Source organism: Chiloscyllium punctatum, chromosome 18, assembly GCF_047496795.1.
Source record: "Chiloscyllium punctatum isolate Juve2018m chromosome 18, sChiPun1.3, whole genome shotgun sequence".
In the NCBI taxonomy this organism is placed as follows: Eukaryota; Metazoa; Chordata; class Chondrichthyes; order Orectolobiformes; family Hemiscylliidae; genus Chiloscyllium; species Chiloscyllium punctatum.
In genome coordinates this window covers 93,670,169-93,688,553 of record NC_092756.1, presented here as the reverse complement: position 1 = coordinate 93,688,553, position 18,385 = coordinate 93,670,169, and the positions used below count along the sequence as shown (strand labels likewise).

Genomic DNA, 18,385 nt, shown 5'->3' with positions numbered 1-18,385 from the left:
TTCAGAGAACCACCACCCCCTCGGTGAAATGATTCTTCTTTAAATCCCTCCTAAACTTCCTGCCCTTCACCTTAAATCTATGTCCCTTGGTTATTGAACCCTTCTACTCAGACATAAATGTTCTTCCTATCTGTGTCCCTCATAACTTTGTACACAATTTTCAATCAGGCCCTCCCTTCAGCCTTCCCTGCTCTAAAGGAAAGCAATCCCAACCTTTCTGTTCATTGTTGAATCACTCAAGCCCATCCTGGTGAATCTCCTCTGGACCCTGTCAAATGCAGTCACAGCCCTCCTACAATGTGACAGCCAGAACTGCACAGTACTCCAGCAGTAGCCTAACCAATGTTATATACAGCTCCATCAAATCCTCCTTGTTCTAGTAGTCAGTACTTTGACTAGTAAACGTAAATATTTCAATGCCTTTGTATCTGCATGGGTTTCCTCTGGTTTCATCCCACAGTTCAAATGTGTGCAGGTCAGGTGGATTGGCCATGCTAAATTGCTCCATACTGTCTCAGGGATATGCAAGCCAGAGGAAATGCAGGGCTACAGGGATAAGACAGGAGGTGGGGTTGGGTGGGATGCTCTTCAGAGAGTCAGTGTGCACTCGATGGGCTGAATCTCCATACTATAGAGATTCTATGATTAACCAACTTATTTCTCTATTCACTGCCTTCACGGATCTATTGACCTGCACATCAAGGACCCTCTGATCCTCTGTATAATCTAGGCTCTTACCAATTCAATTGAATTAGGTTTATGGTCCCATGTAATCACATGAGGACAGTGAAAAGTTACAAGTTGACACTTATGGCACCATCTTAGGTATAAAGATACCTAGGTACAGAATCTTAGGTACAAAGAAGGAAAATAAGGAAAATAAAGTTTAAAAGTTAAACATTACAGTCCTTACTAAAAAGTGGAAAATGTATTCCCTCACCTAGTCAGTCCTCCCAAAATGCATCATCTTATAAGTTTTGGGATAAAGCACCATTTGCCACAGATCTGCCAATCTGACAGCTCTGCTATATCGTCCTGTAGTCTAAAGCTTTCCTCCTTGCTATTACCCCACTGCCCATTTACTGATTAAACCTCCAACATTCATCTCTAGGTCACTAATGTACACAACAAACATCAAGGGACCCAGCACCAAATCCTGTGATGTGTCACTAGGCAAAAGCCTCCAATGACAAAATCAACCAGTGACCTTCATCCTTTTCCTCCTGCCACTAAGCTAGCCAGATAATTAATTTTAAAAAGGAAGCACTTCCCAAAAACCCCAATTTGTTGCTGCCAATGTTTATTGTATCTCACTCTGGTTACAAAGATCAATTGTGTTTTCCTTGCTCTCCGGGGGCTTATTTCAACAGAGTGACGATAAGCAGCAAATTCCACACTATTATAAAATATGGCTGCAAATTATGACTCAGAAAAGATCATTGTACCTTTTACTAACTCTGTGTTTGATGGGAACAGTTAGAGGGAGTTTTACTCTGTATCCAACCCTGTGCTATTCCTTTCCTGGGTGTGTTAGATGGGGATGATATAGAGGAATCTTTACTCTATATCTAACTGTGTTGAACCTGTCCTGGGCGTGTTTGATGGGAACAGCATAGAGGGAGCTTTACTCTATATCTAACCCTGTGCTGTCCCTGACATAGGAGTGTTTAATGGGGACAGCATAGAGGGAGCTTTACTCTGAATCTAAACCTGTGCAGTTCCCTGTCCTGGAAGTATTTAATGGGGACAGTGTAGGGGAGCTTTACTCTGTCTCTAACCCTGTGCTCTCATTGTCCTGGGAGTATTTAATGGGGACAGTATAGAAGAGCTTTACTCTGCATCTAAACCTGTGCTGTTCTTGTCCTGGGAGTGTTTAATGGGGACAGTGTAGAGGAGCTTTACTCTGTATCTAGCCTGTAATATAACATTCTCTGCAATACCCCACACACCTCAATCTCACTCTTTCTGAGATTTTGAAGTGAGCTGTGGACTAATGCAGCTAATATTTGAATATCTGGTCTGGAAAGTAGATTTTTCAACATGAGTGAGTTGAGTTTGGACATTAAACATTCCTCTGTCCGGCCCTTCTTTCCAGCTACCAATCGGATTCATTCCTCCCATCAACCAACCAGATTGTACCTTCTCCCTGTGTTCACCTAACCCCACCTCATCCCTCCATCCCTCTCCCCACCCAAAACCTGCCCCCACCCCCTTTATCTGCAGTTCCCCTTACCCCCACCCCCTTTATCTGCAGCTCCCCTTACCCCCAACCCCAGTCCTGAAGAAGGGTTACACACGAAACGTCGACTTCTCCCCCTCCTGATGCTGCCTGACTTGCTGTGTTCTCCCAGCCTCTTGCCCCAATGTTAAACCTGAAGAACAGTTATCACTTTAGATTCCTTTCCTTACACAAGAGAGATCAAAGTTATTAATAGACAGTCTCAAGGATGCTACAAAAGAAATCATTGAGTCATAGAGTCATAGAGATGTATGGGTGCGGAAATTCTCCTGATCCTGGAAGCTTTTCAGTAAATCTATTTCTGAAGAAGTCAGTTTAATTGTCTAACCTTGCAGGAAATAGGGCATCTCATAGAGATTAGTGAAACTAGACAGTTTAATTGCAGTAATGGTGCCAGATTAAATTTTTAGACTGAACAACTTAGCTGCATCTCTTTATTATTAGAGTTTAACTTCAGCAATAGTGTGGACTCCAGTTAACCCTTAACTGATTGTGTGACCAGTGGAGAGTTTTGTAGCATTAAACCTGCAGTATCACCACGTACAGGGGATGTGTAGGGGGGACTCGAGGGTGTACTTATACAAACTTTCTATGGAGTGTGCCAATATGAGGCCAAGAATAATGATCATCCATTATTTGTATCTGTCCCTATGTTAGTTTTATTTTATAAAATCACATCTGGTTTAAAGGTGCCCTTTATTCAGACTTCCTGAGCCAGTCTCACCTGAGATGCTGTTTGCTGCTTTTATGTGGTTTAGATACGGGATAAAGTTTCCTCCACACTTACCCTTCAAACAATTTCAGGACAGGTATTGCACAGGGTGAGATACAGAATAAAGCTCCCTCTACACATTTGGGTCTGGTAACTATTCCTCAGACCTGGAGGAGGTTCCAAGCAAGGGTCACTGAAACAGCAACTCTGATTTCTCTTCATAGGTGCTGCCAGACCTGCTAAGTCTTTCCAGTAGTTTCTGTTTTTGTTTCTTATTTACAGCATCGGCACTTCATTGGGTCCCCATTAAAATCTCCCAGGGCAGGGAAAGCATGGGGTTAAATGCAGAATAAACCTCCCTCCACACTGTTCCCATCAAACACTCCCAGGACAGGGACAGCAAAGGGCCAGATACAGAATAAAGCTCACTCTTCACCGTCCCTGCCATTTCAGGACAGAGACAGCATGGGGTTAGATACAGAGTAAAGCTCCCTCCACACTGAGCCCCATCAAACACTCCCAGGACAGGGACAGCACGGGGTTAGATACAGAGTAAAGCTCCCCTGAGCTGAGACATTTGCCCTATCACTGTCATTTCTCATATCACACTGTTCTGTCAATAATACCATCATTATTTGTTGCAATCTCGTTTATTAGCTAAAACCATTGTTTGGAAAAGAATGTCTTAAAACTGAACTGTTTGAACTGGACTTAATCCTCTAAAGTTCCAGAATAGGAACCCTCTTTCAATCTGGTTAGATAATGAAACTGTTCAGGCAGGGTGCCCTCTGACTAGCTTTCTGTTCTTGGACAAAATGAGGACGGACAGTTAAAGAATATTGTCACAACCCAACAGTTATTAATATTGTTAAAGCGTGGAGGGCAATGCGGCCGAGTGAAGGCAATATTGGCATGATGAGTTTTCAACCAGGGATGGTAGACTCTGGGTTTAAACTCTGGGCGGCTAAGGTTGTGTGACCTTTTTGAGGGGGACACGATGATGTCTTTTGACCCAGTTAGCTCGGAAATATGAGCTACCTAGCAGCGACCTCTTTCATTTTTTTCCAAATTAGGGATTTCATTCAAAAAAGGACTACCCTTTTAACTAATCCCTACTGATCTGACATAGAGAAGAGGGTGCTCAGTGCTAAGAATGCACTTTCTGTCAGCACTGTTCATCGCCTGTTGAGGGGTGGTCCCTCAGAGGAGACTGAACGGCTTTGTAGGAGAGAGAGCTGGGCATTCTCTCCTCTGAGACATGGAAGGATGTTTGGGGAAACACGAGAAAGATCCCGATTTGTGATAGGACTCATGCTTTCTCCACAGGGTCTACTTGGCTCCAGATGGTTTATCAAAATTTAAAGTAGGAGTATCTTCAGCATGTCCCGAGTGCAAAGCGAGTACGGAAACTCTCTCATTGCCTCTGGTCCTAGCACAGGCTCTAGACATACTGGAGTACTGTGGTAAGAGCAATAGAGAAGATTTTCGGGACAAGGACGGAGATTGACCTGGCTTCTCTTCTTCTTGGCCTGCCCCGTGTCCTCTTTGGATGCGCGTAAGAAAAATCTTTTTAATATTCTTACTTTTTGCGCAAGAATGAATATTCTGCTAGGCTGGGTGTCTGAGAATCCCCCACGGTTGTCGGGGTGGCGTAAGGTATTATGGAGCATATCTCTTTAAATTTTTTCACAAGTATGGTGCACCATAAAACTGAGAATTTCTATAAGATGTGGTGGCCCTTTTTGGACTACCTGGACACAAATTTGCCTGCCACACTAATAAGGGCTTTTAAAACGCCATAACGATTGTGTTTTATGAATCTGATATCCAGGGAGGAGGAACTATGAATATTTGAATATGTGTAAATTATTTTTCTCGATCGGCGAGAGCTAGTGTTTCGTTATGTTTCGCTGAGTCATATTATCATTATTTATTAATTAGTTATAGTATTTAGTTGTATTTATTTGTTTTTTTTCTATATAGATATATATATTTGTACATGAGTGAGGTTTGGTTTTTTTGTTCTTTCCTGCACTGTTTTGAATTGTGTGGTTTTGTACTGTTTGTAATATTAAAAAACCTATATATCAATAAAAATATATTTTTTAAAAGTTCCAGTGACATCAAGTCTTTAATGTGAAATACTCAAGGTCAGAGACCAAAGCAGACCATGCTGTGAGAATGGCCTAATCATGTGAAGAAACAATTGTCTACACTATCCACTGATTGACCATCCAGCCACAACTCCATTTAACAAAGCCCAATGCATGTTTTCAAATCCGTCTTTGCCTCTTGCTAACTCTGTAGCTTGTTCCAGTCATATACACCTCTGAGATCTCTGGGATCCAGACATACACACCTCTGAGATCTCTGAGTTCCAGCTGTACACACCTCTGATATCTCTGAATTCAGACTGTATACACCTCTGATATCTCTGAATTCAGACTGTACACACCTCTGAGATCTCTGAATTCAGACTGTACACACCTCTGAGATCTCTGGGATCCAGCCATACACACCTCTGATATCTCTGAATTCAGGCTGTACACACCTCTGATATCTCTGAATTCAGACTGTACACACCTCTGAGATCTCTGAATTCAGGCTGTACACACTTCTGAGATCTCTGAATTCAGGCTGTACACACCTCTGAGATCTCTGGGATCCAGACATACACACCTCTGAGATCTCTGAGTTCCAGCTGTACACACCTCTGATATCTCTGAATTAAGACTGTACACACCTCTGATATCTCTGAATTCAGACTGTACACACCTCTGAGATCTCTGAATTCAGGCTGTACACACCTCTGAGATCTCTGAATTCAGGCTGTACACACCTCTGAGATCTCTGGGATCCAGCCATACACACCTCTGAGATCTCTGAGTTCCAGCTGTACACACTTCTGATATCTCTGAATTCAGGCTGTACACACTTCTGAGATCTCTGGGATCCAACCATACACACCTGTGAGATCAGGCGCTGTATAAATGCAAGTGACCTCAAACTGGTTATGCACCTTCAAAGCCTGCAAAGGAACACCGTGATCAAGAGAGGAAGGTAAAGGTCAATGTGTCTGATTCATTGTAAATATCAAGTCAAGACTGTCTGGTAACCCTAGGGGCTAATCCTCGGGAGATGGTCATCAGTGGAAAATATTCATATAAAAGAACAAGAACAAAAGCTGTGTGCAACTTCTTCCAGAGCAGTCAACTGAGAGATTTGTAATAATACCATTTTTTAAAAATCCAGGTAAGAGTCATGATCCATTGTTGTACTGCAGTATGTTGATCGAGACTCAGTTTGGTTCCCTGCAGCAGTGGTGGGGGGAATGGGAGGAAGCAGACTGATTCTCATTTAAATTTACCCAAAGACAAGTGAAAACAGCAGCCAAGGTTTAATTATAAACCTTGCAGAGATTGCATGCAGAGGAAGAACGAGGTCCACAGATGCAACCAGACCTGCTAAGTTTCTCTAGCACTTTCTATTTTTATTCCAGGTTTTCAGCATCCGCAGTATTTTGCTTTTGGCAATTATATATATTACTCACTTTTACATCATTTGCCAAAGTTTTGAATAGGGTGGGAGAGTGAAAATGGGGAGTGAGGAGAGGTGTTGGCGGCTTAAATGTGGACAAATCCCCAGATCCAGACGAGTTGCATCCCAAGCTGCTGCAGGAGACAAGGGAGGGATTTTCATGGTCTCTGACCCCGAATTTTAATTCCTCTCAGGTCTTAGGAGAGTTGCTAGAGGACTGGAAGACAGCTAATGTGTGGCTGTTAAAGATTAACCAGGGAATTACAAACCAGTGTGTCTCACATTATGTAGGGAAACTAATGGGAGAAAGTTTGTTAATTCTCTTAAGGGAGACTGTAAGCTACCAGAGAGAAGGATTGGAGGCATCCAAAGTAGGAGATTAAAGACAAAGGAAGATGAGGTTGGTTCGGTGTCTGAAAAGAACAAGTTTATGAGAAAAGACAGGCAAGAGCAGGTCAGAGCACTAAGTCAATCTGAGGAATTAAACTGCATTTATTTCAATGCAAGAGATCTTACAGGTAAGGCTGATGTACTCAGGGCATGTTTGGGAACATGGAATTGGGAAATCATAGCTATTACAGAAACGTGGCTGAAGGTTGGACAGGATTGGCAGCTCAATGTTTCAGGTTTCAGATGCTATAGGGAAATTAGAAAGATAGGCAAAAGAGGAGGGGGACTGGGATTTTTGATTGAGGAAAACATTACTGCCGCAACTTACAGAGCAGTCAACTGAGAGATTTCTAATAATATATACTTTTTAAAATCCAGGCAAGAGTCATGATCCATTGTTGTACTGTAGTATGTTGATGATCAAGACTCAGTTTGTATCCCTGCAGCGTGGAACGTTGACATGGTGGGGGGAATGGGGGGAAGCAGACTTATTCTGATTTAAATTTACCCGAAGACAAGTGAAAACAGGAAAAGTAGCAGAAGACAAGGTTTATTTATAAAGAGCCTGGAGATTGCATGTAGAGGAATGACTAGGTCCACAGATGCTGGAGAGAAAATATTTCTGAAAATTCGTCCAGTGAAAATATATAGGTTGAAATTAGAAATATAAAGGGAATAATCACCTTGATGTGATTGTACTGTAGACCTCCCAATAGTCAGAGGGAAATTGAGGAACAAATATGTGAAGAGATCTCAGATATGTAAAAATATTAAGGTTTAATAATAAGTGATTTTAATTTTCCAAACTCTGACTGGGACTGCCATAGTGTTAATGGTTTGGATGGTGAAGAATTTATTAAATGTGTTCAAGAAAAGTTTCTTTATCAATTTGTAAATGTTTCTGCTAGAGAAGGAGCAAAACGTGACCTTCTCTTGGTTAATAAGACTGAAGTGATAGTAGGAGAATACTTTGGGTCTAGCAATCATCGTTCTATTTGCTTTAAAAGAGATATGGAAGAGGATATGCCTTCCATAAAAATTAAAGTTTTTAATTGGAGTAAGGCAAATTTTAATGGTCTGATACAAGAACTTTCAAAAATTGATTGGAGTAGACAGTTCATAGATAAGTAGGAGGTTTCGAAAGTGTGATAGCAAAAGCTCAGAGCCATTACAGCAGCATGGTGGCTCAGTGGTTAGCACTGTTGCCTCACAGCGCCAGGGACGCAGGTTCAATCCCAGCCTCGGATGACTGTCTGTGTGGAGTTTGCACATTCTCCCCGTTGTCTGTGAGTTTCCTCCAGGTGCTCCAGTTTCCTCCCACAGTCCAAAGATGTGCAGGTTAGGTGAATTGGTCATTGGAAATTGTCCATAGCATTCAGGGATGAGTAGATTAGGTGCATTAGTCAGTGGTAAATGTAGGGTAAGGGAATGGGTCTGGGTGGGTCCCTTTTTGAAGGGTCAGTATGGACTTGTTGGGCCAAATGGCCTGTTTCCACACTGTAGGGATTTTATGATTACATTCCTGAGTGAAGGGTAATGCTGGTAGGACTAGAGAGCAATGGAATAAAGATATTGAAGTTCTGGTCAAGAATAAAAAAGAAATATATATTAGACATAAACAATTGGGTTCACATGAATCTCTTGAGCAGCACCAAGAGTGTAGGGGCAGCCTCAGTAGGGAGATCAGGAATGAAAAGAGAGGATTTGAGATGGCCTTGGCAAATAAGAACAAGGATAATTCAAAGAGATTCTACAAGTACATTAAGAGCAAGATAGCAATTCGAGAGAGAGTAGGGCCCCTTAAAGATCAATGAAGTTATATTTGTGTTGAAGCTCAGGAGAGATATTAAATGAATATTTTGCATCAGTTTTTACTGTGGACCAAGAAATAGAGGCTAGAGAACTTGGGGAAATAAATATTGATGTTTTGAAAACTGTTCATGTTACAGAAGAGGAAGTGCTGGAGGTCTTAGAAAATATAAAGATGAACAAATCTCCAGGACCTGATCTAGTGTATCCCAGAAGTCTGTGGGAAGTTAGGGAGGAAATTGTAGTGTCCCTTGTAGAAATATTTGTATTATTTACAGTTACGGGTGAGGTGCTGACTGACTAGAGAATGGCTAATGTTATACCTTTGTCTAAGAAAGGATGGAAGGAGAAGCTGGGGAACTATAGATCTGTGAGTCTGACTTTGGTGGTGGGTAAGTTACAGACTCAGAGAGTCATAGAGATGTACATCACGGAAACAGATCCTTCGGTCCAACCTGTCCATGCTGACCAGATATCCCAACCCAATCTAGTCCCACCTGCGAGCACCCATTCCATATCCCTCCAAACCCTTCCTATTCATATACCATTCCAAATGCCTTTTAAATGTTGCAATTGTACCAGCCTTCACCACATCCTCTGGCAGCTCATTCCATACACGTACCACCCTCTGTGTGAAAAAATTGCCCCTTAGGTCTCTTTTATATCTTTCCCCTCTCACCGAAATAATATGCCCTCTAGTTCTGGACACCCCCACCCCAGGGAAAAGACTTTGTCTTTTTATCCTATCCATACCCCTTATAATTTTGTAAACCTCTATAAGGTCACCCCTCAGCCTCCGACTCTCCAGGGAAAACAGCCCCAGCCTGTTTAGCCTCTCCCTATAGCTCAAATTCTCCAACCTTGGCAAAATCCTTGTAAATCTTTTCCGAACCCTTTCAAGTTTTACAACATCTTTCTGATAGGAAGGAGACCAGAATTGCATGCAATATTCCAAAAGTGGCCTAACCAATATCCTGTACAGCCGCAACATGACCTCCTAATTCCTGTACTCAATACTCTGACCAATTAAGGAAAGCATACCAAACGCCTTCTTCACTATCCTATTTACCTACGACTCCACTTTCAAGGAGCTATGAACCTGCACTCCAAGGTCTCTTTGTTCTGCAACACTCCCTAGGACCTTACCATTAAGTGTATAAGTCCTGCTAAGATTTGCCTTCCCAAAATGCAGCACCTCACATTTATCTGAATTTAACTCCATCTGCCACTTCTCAGCCCAGTGGCCCATCCGATCAAGATCCTGTTGTAATCTGAGGTAACTCCCTTCGCTGTCCACTACACCTCCAATTTTGGTGTCATCTGCAATTACTAACTATACCTCTTATGCTCACATCCAAATCATTTACGTAAATGACAAAAGGTAGTGGACCCAGCACCGATCCTTGTGGCACTCCACTGGTCACAGGCCTCCAGTCTGAAAAACAACTCTCCACCACCATCCTCTGTCTTCTATCTTTGAGCCAGTTCTGTATCCAAATGGCTAGTTCTCCCTGTATTCCGTGAGATCTAACCTGCTAACCAGTCTTCCATGGGGAACCTTGTCGAATGCCTTACTGAAGTCCATAGAGATCACATCTACCATTCTGCCCTCCTCAATCCTCTTTGTTACTTCTTCAAAAAACTCAATCAAGTTTGTGAGACATGATTTCCCACGCACAAAGCCATGTTCAGTATCCCTAATCAATCCTAGCCTTTCCAAACACATGTACATCCTATCCCTCAGGATTCCCTCCAATAACTTGCCCACCACCGACGTCAGGCTCATTTGTCTATAGTTCCCTGGCTTGTCCTTACCACCCTTCTTAAACAGTGGCACCATGTTAGCCAACCTCCAGTCTTCCAGCACCTCATTTGTGACTATCGATGATACAAATATCTCAGCAAGAGGCCCAGCAATCACTTCTCTAGCTTCCCACAGAGTTCTAGGGTACACCTGATCAGGTCCTGGGAATTTATCCATTTTTATGCGTTTCAAGACATCCAGCACTTCCTCCTCTGTAATATGGACATTTTTCAAGATATCACCATCTATTTCCCTACAGTCTATATCTTCCATGTCCTTTTCCACAGTAAATACTGATGCAAAATACTTGTTTAGTATCTCCCTCCTCTCCTGTGGTTCCACATAGGTTCCCTTTTTGATCTTTGAGGGGTCTTATTCTCTCCCTAGTTACCCTTTTGTCCTTAATGTATTTGTAAAAACCCTTTGGATTCTCCTTAATTCTATTTTCCAAAGCTATCTCATATCCCCCTTTTCCCCTCCTGATTTCTCTCTTAAGTATACCCCTACTTCCTTTATACTCTTCTCAGGATTCACTCAATCTATCCTGTCTGTACCTGACATATGCTTCCTTTTTCTTAACCAAACCCTCAATTTCTTTAGTCATCCAGAATTCCCTATACCTACCAGCCTTCCCTTTCACCCTGACAGGAATATATTTTCTCTGGATTCTCATTATCTCATTTCTGAAGGCTTCCCATTTTCCAGCCATCCCTTTAACTGTGAAAATCTGCACCCAATTAATTTTTGAAAGTTCTTGCCTAACACCGTCAAAATTGGCCTTTCTCCAATTTAGAACTTTAACTTTTAGACCTGGTCTATCCTTTTCCATCACTATTTTAAAACTAATAGAATTATGGTCACTTGCCCCAAAGTGTTCTCCCACTGACACCTCAGTTACCTGCCCTGCCTTATTTCCCAAGAGTAGGTCAAGTTTTGCACCTTCTCTAGTAGGTACATCCACATACTGAATCAGAAAATTTTCTTGTACACACTTAACAAATTCCTCTCTATCTAAACCCTTAACACTATGGCAGTCCCAGTCTATGTTTGGAAAGTTAAAATCCCCTACCATGACCACCCTATTATTCTTACAAATAGTTGAGATCTCCTTACAAGTTTGTTTCTCAATTTCCCTCCGACTATTATGAGGTCTATAATACAATCCCAATAAGGGATCATCTCTTTCTTATTTCTCAGTTCCACCCAACTAATATCCTTAGATGTATTTCCAGGAATACCCTCCCTCAGGATAGCTGTAATGCTATCCCTCATCAAAAACGCCACTCCCCCTCCTCCATTGTTGAATGGCAACATAGTCTCGAGGGGCTGAGTGGTCTCCTTCCGTTCTCATTATGAATTTATAGATGGACGCTGCTTTTCCCTCTGGGAATGAGGAATATTTCACATCAGCTGCTCTAGCATTTGTCCCCCACCCCGTCCTGACCTGAAGATATAAGTTACAGGCTGAAAACATACTCTCATTGTTGGAATAACATCTCTCTTTTACAGTATGTGGTGGTCTCAGATTTTCCTCCTTGCACTGTGCTTCCCCTATGTCCAGAACAGACACCTTTGTCACCCAACCAACGTGACAATCTCTGCCGAGAAGGATGAATGCCCCATCTGTGTGACCCTAACTACCTCCATATGCAGTGGTTACTGTCCAACCAAGGTAATATTAGGGAGAACGGGGGGTGGGGGTTGGGGGGAGGGTGGGGAGAGGGGTGTGTGACTGTGCACGTACGAGCTGGGATGGTGGGTGTGGGTGGGGTGACCTGCCGTCATCATTACATCCACCCTCTTCACATTTTCTGTCTGTTTCACCTGATACCCTCTGATCAGGATTTTTCCCAGTAGAGTTATGCAAGTGGCCATTCTTAATACATATCATTGAAGTATCCAAACCCACAACCACTTCTATCTGGAAGGACAAGGGCAGTAGGTATTTGGAAACACCACCGCCTGCAAGTTCCCCTCCAAGCCACTCACCTCCCTGACTTGGAAATATACCGCCGTTCCTTCACAGTCATTGGGTCAAAATCCTGGAATTCCCTCCCTACCAGCATTGTGGGTCAACCCACAGCAAGTGGACTGCAGCGATTCAAGAAGGTACCTCACTCACAACTTCTCAAAGGCAAATACAGACAGGCTATTAATGCTGGCCAGCCAGTGATGCCCAAGTCCCACAAGTGAATAAAAAAAATAAAAAGTCCAGAAGGCTTTTTGACTGTGGGAGGAATCACAAGGGCTCCTGTCCTAGTTCAATCACCAGAAGCCAACATGAGATCACCAGTTAAATGAAACAGTGAACAATGTTCCTGTGAGCCGCCCTGGGGTCCTTGAGACTAACTGAAGTGAGTCAACAAGGAGGTTGGGAGGTGGTGGCCCAGTAGTATTTTCGTTGGGTTATCAATCCAGAGAACCAGGTAATGCTCTTCGGAAAACAAAACTTACATTATGAGCCAATGGTGATCATTAAACGATCATCAATTCTGGATGTAGGTTTGCTCATTGAGCTGGAAGGTTAGTTTTCAGACATTTCGTCACCATTAGGTAACATCTTAAGTGAGCCTCCAGATGTGGCACTGATGGTGTAGCCCGCTTTCTATTTATGTGTTTGGGTTTCCTTGGGTTGGTGATGTCATTTCCTATGGTGATGTCATTTCCTGTTCTTTTTCTCAGAGGGTGGTCAATTATTCGGGAAGTCCCTTCTGTCCCACGAAAGGAACTGCTGTCCTTACCTTGTCTGACCTACATGTGACTTCAGATCACAGCAATGTGGTTGATGCTTAACTGCCCTCTGGACAATTAGGGATGGGCAGTGACACACACATTGTGTGAATTAGTGAAAAAATAAGCAGGGTGGAGACTGATAATATATCAGCTAAGTGAACCTCTGGGGTGGGGGACTCCAGAACTAGAGGGCATAGGTTTAGGGTGAGAGGGGAAAGATATAAGAGGGATCTGATGGACAACTTTATCACACAGAGGGTGTGCATGTATGGAATGAGCTGCCAGAGGAAGTGGTGGAGGCTGGTACAATTACAGCATTTAAAAGACATCTGGATGGGTATATGAATAGGAAGGGTTTAGAGGGATATGGGCCGAATGCTGGAAAATGGGACTAGATTAGGTTAGGATATCTGGACGAGTTGGACTGAAGGGTCTTTTTTTCCTGCTGTACATCTCTATGATTCCATTTATGGAGCATCCCAGTGTGATGTGAATTTAACAGAGTGAATTGGATGAATTAAATGGACTTGATGTTGCTTGAGGTAGTTGCACTATTAAAGATGAGCCTAAGATTAATTGACTCTTGACCGATATCCAAATGATTTTGCTGGAAATTGCTGAGAGAGGTGTGTATCAGATGGAAACAGGCCAGGAACCACTGTTCATGGGTCAAGTGATGTGTTGACATTCCCAGGAAAGAGTCATTATCAAAAACAGAACCTCGCATAAAAGTAGGAAGTGCAAGTTTGGAAAGTAGGGTTAATTACTACAATTAGGAAAGAACTCTGTAAATGTCTTTAAGTTGAATCAAACAGTGGAAATTCTAATCCAGGATTTCACAAAGTGAAACTTGGGGTCATAAGCTCACAGGCTGCAATAGCCACTGCATAGCTCTTCCCCTTCATCTCTTTCAGGCCTTCTATCCTTCACTGCCTGCCATCTGGTTTCCTCACACCTGCTCTACTTTCAGATCATTTCAAAGGCTCAAAATGGAGTCACACTACGAAAATGTTCAAGAAGCTCCAGACCAACCTGGAGAGAAGAGATGCAATTCATTGCACAATGAAAGGGTTGCACAGCAGAGTCAACATGGGATTGGATAAAAACTTGAATGGGAGAAATTACAGGACTATGGGGAAGAGTCAGGACATAAATGTGTAACTAGATTGTATGGAGCTGCCACATGCATATGTGATGGGTTTCCTGGTGTGGGAAGTAATTCCATGAAGTCTAAAACAAGACACATTTCAGATATGGCTGTGGTGCAAACTCAACTTGATTTTAGGGCTCAAAACATTAGTGGTTAGTTACACTTGAATTGAAATACTGTTAACCAAAGCTTGGCTTATAATTTCACAACGTGTAAAAACCTGAACAATAAGGGGTAATAAGGAAGGCAGATAGAACACTGGCTTTTATTTCAAAGAGATTACAGTATAATAGGGAAGTTTTGTTGAAACTATACAAGGTAATAGTCAGCACTACTACCTCACAGTGCCAGGGATCCTGGGTTTGATTCCCGCCTTGGGTGACTGTGTGGAGTTTGCACATTCTCCCTGTGTCTCTGTGGGTTTCCTCTGGGTGCTCCAGTTTCCTCCCACAATCCATAGATGTGCAGGCTAGGTGGATTGGTCATGGGAAATGCAGGGATACAGGAACAGGGTTGGAGTGGGTGGGGTGCTCTTTGGAAGGTCGGTGTGGACTCGATGAGCCAAGTGCCCAGCTTCCACACTGTATGGATTCTATTGTTCTACTAGTCAGGCTATAGCTGGAATAACGTGAACAGCGATGGGTTTGGTGCACCTGCACATAGTACGCTTTAACTCTTACACCAGCAAAAGGACAGTCAACTCAAGAATAATAAACAATATTTATTTAACACAAGTAATACTATAACAAAGTACACTATCAACTAACAAATTACTTTACTAATATATCTGTATTTTAACTTAACTCTGGGTGATCATATACCACCACACTAGAATTTGGCCTTACTCCACATGGTGAAGATGCTTGGTCTTCTCCCGATAATCTCAGGGGTGCCTTCTCTTCTCAGTAGTTCTTTTGCAGTTACTGCTCAAGTTTATAGAATCCCTACAATGTGGAAACAGGCCCTTCACCCCAAGTCCACACTGACCCTCTGAAGAGTAACCCATCCAGACCCATTCCCCTACTATCCTATATTTACCCTGGACTAATGCACCTAACCTACACACCCCTGAACACGATGGGCAATTTAGCATGGTCAATTCACCTAACATGCACATCTTTGGACTGTGGGAGGAAACCCACGCAGACACAGGGAGAATGTGCAAATGCCCGAGGCTGGAATCGAACACAGGTCCCTGGCGTTGTGAGGCAGCAGTGCGAACCACTGAGCCACCATGACACCCCTGAGCACAGTGTGGCAGTGATTCTTATATACCAAAGCCTTTGCAGCCTTTTCGGAGGGTCTCGAGTTTCTTCCAATGGATCGATCAGGCTCCATCACCCTGATCGATTGGACCCAGCCAGGCATTGCCACGTTGATGGTAAGGTGGTCCTTAGGCACACACGTAGCCTCCTCTGAATAAGCCTGCATGTCTGTCAAACACCTCGATTTTTCTGATCATCCTGACCATTGCCTCCATTCAAACCCAAATTCGGGCATGTATTATAGATGAAGGTGGGGGTGATGGTGATAGGTCAAGAAATTTTAAAAACATACAAAACTGGTAGATGTAAACTGTCTGTTGGTAGCTGCAGCTTGTCTGGATTCTTCAGCATGTGGATTAGCACAGTCACTTTGGTCAAGGTTGGTTCCCATTTCCCAGCATGCTTTAGTCATCATCCATCTTTCATAACTCCACGATGAGTTCATTATTTTGAGTGGCTCCTACGACCACAGGTTCCTTAGCTAAGGAACGATACACTGCCTTTGGGGGTAAACCAGAGAAGGCTCATTGGAATGATACAAGGTACGGAAGGAAATACCTTTAGATGAGAGGTTGAGCCTGTACTTACTGGAATTTAGAGAATGAGAAGCAATCTTATTGAAATATACAGGGTTCTTGGGGGATTTGACAAGATAGAGGCAGAAAGTTTGTTTGCCCTTATGGGAGAGTCCAGGACCACAGGGTATATTCTCAGAATAAAAAGGAGTCACACATTTAAGACAGAGTTGAGGAGGAATATCTTATCTAAGATGAATCTGTGGAATTCTTTACCACATAGAGGCTGTGTCATTAATGTAGTCCGAGCCAAAATGGATTTTTATTCAGTAAAGAACTCATGGGTTATCGGGAAAAGTGGAGCTGAGGGTGATCAGAGCAGCCATGATTTCAACAAATGGCAGAGCATTCTCAAAGGCCTGATTCTGCTCCTTTGTCCTATGATCATAAATAATAGTTGAAGTTGTATATTTTCCCACTGTGATACATTATAGGAAGTATAGCTAGATTCTAAGATCGCACCAAAATTGGGAATAAGGGATTTAAACTAAAACTAAGACACTTTCTCATCAAGGCTATAAAATACGAACCAATGCTGTGTGGGGAGAATGTTTGAAACACCTGTGATTAACTAAATGTATTCTTTTGTTGACAGGAATCAGTGTATAAGAGCCCTCTCCTGTCAGTTTACCAGCATGTGTGCACTTACAAGGAGATTCAATATGAGACCATCAATCTGCCAGGTTGCCCCCTGGGCGTTGATTCCACCTACACCTACCCTGTGGCAGTCAGCTGTGAATGCAACCTCTGTAAAATGGATTACACCGACTGCACGGTGCAGAGCATCAAACCCGACTTCTGCAGTGCCAGGACACTGTCGTTGTGAGCTGTGCCTCTTCAACACCCATCACCTCTCTGCTCATCGCTGTTGTACTGTCTTCTGCTGCATTTTCACTCATTCAGGGTTTCCTTCTGGGTGTCAGAGCCGGCTTCTCGTGACATCCCAAAGAAGCTCCTGTTTCTTCCTGCACTCACCCACTTCAGGGGAGCACTAAGCTGTAGTTAACAGTAAAGCGCTGCATATTTAACATGCTGTGAAATCCGAAAAAGATTTCACTTGAATAGTTTTATAGATTGAACTCCCATTAAGGCACCCAGGATTTGGTATGGTGGGAGGGGGAAGACGATGAAGGAGAGAGAGAGAGTGAGATATGGTCAGAGGAAGGGGAAAAGTCACACAAAGTTAAGTGAGGAAAAGGATAGGGTCTTACAGCTGCAAAACTAGACAGACATTCTGGTTTAGTTTTTAAACTGACAAATTTTGCCTGGCTCAACCAATGTCATTTTGAATATTTTGTAACTGGGATGGTGGTATTTCCCCTCTCCTGACCCCGCCCCGGCCACTGACCCTCGTCCCTAATGCAGCAGAACAGCAGCACGATAAATCAATGTTTAATTTCAAAATGCCGACTGTTTGAAAATAAAGGGTCCTAAACTCAAACCAGATGGAGTTGGGTGCAGTTAATTATTCCTTCAGTTGGAGTATTCGGCTAAATTATGGTCTGCTCAGTGAAAGAAGCTGGGTCTGAGACAATTCTACACTGGCAGGAAGGGAAGACACTGGGCTGCAAGGTTCAACATGAAATGTGTGCAGTTTCCTGAGTGTGGTGCTATGTGAATGCAGTTTCCTTGTTGCAGCAATGGCAGGCATCAGAGGATCTTTTGGACAAAGGTACATTCGGCAGCGGAGGGGGAGTTTCAATTCACACAAACACTCATCCACCTTGTCCAGGAGAACCACATGGAGTTGTGTAAAAGGAGTCTGCCCTCATCGCTGCACCTCACCTGGAAATACAGAATGCCATGTGCCATGTGAGAAAATTGTATAAATCACAGAACTGATTAGTATTGTGTTCAGTTTTGGTCATCTTGCTATAGGAAGGATCTTATTAAACCAGAAAGAGCACAAAAACAATTTACAAGGATGTCGCCAGTGCTCAATGGATTGAGTTATAAGGAGAGGTTGCACAAGCCAAGATCTTTTTCTTTAGAGCGCAGGAGAATCTTATGGAAGTTCAAAGTTTGTGAGAAGATTTGTAGCTCGGGTGCTCATTGTTGTGGTTCTGTTCGCCGGGCTGGGAATTTGAATTGCAGACATTTCGTCCCCTGTCTAGGTGACATCCTCAGTGCTTGGGAGCCTCCTGTGAAGCGCTTCTGTGATCTTTCCTCTG

At 42.9% G+C, this 18,385-nt stretch overlaps 1 protein-coding gene across 1 annotated transcript; it reads left to right on the top strand.

Annotated features, from left to right (window-relative positions):
- Nucleotides 1-4,547: 4,547 nt before the first annotated feature.
- LOC140489072 (lutropin subunit beta-like) lies at nt 4,548-17,040 on the top strand. Its single transcript, XM_072588310.1, has 3 exons — nt 4,548-4,607; nt 12,053-12,163; nt 16,810-17,040. Exons 1-3 carry the CDS (start codon nt 4,548-4,550, stop codon nt 17,038-17,040), a joined length of 402 nt encoding a protein of 133 aa, XP_072444411.1.
- The last annotated feature ends 1,345 nt before the right edge of the window (nt 17,041-18,385 follow it).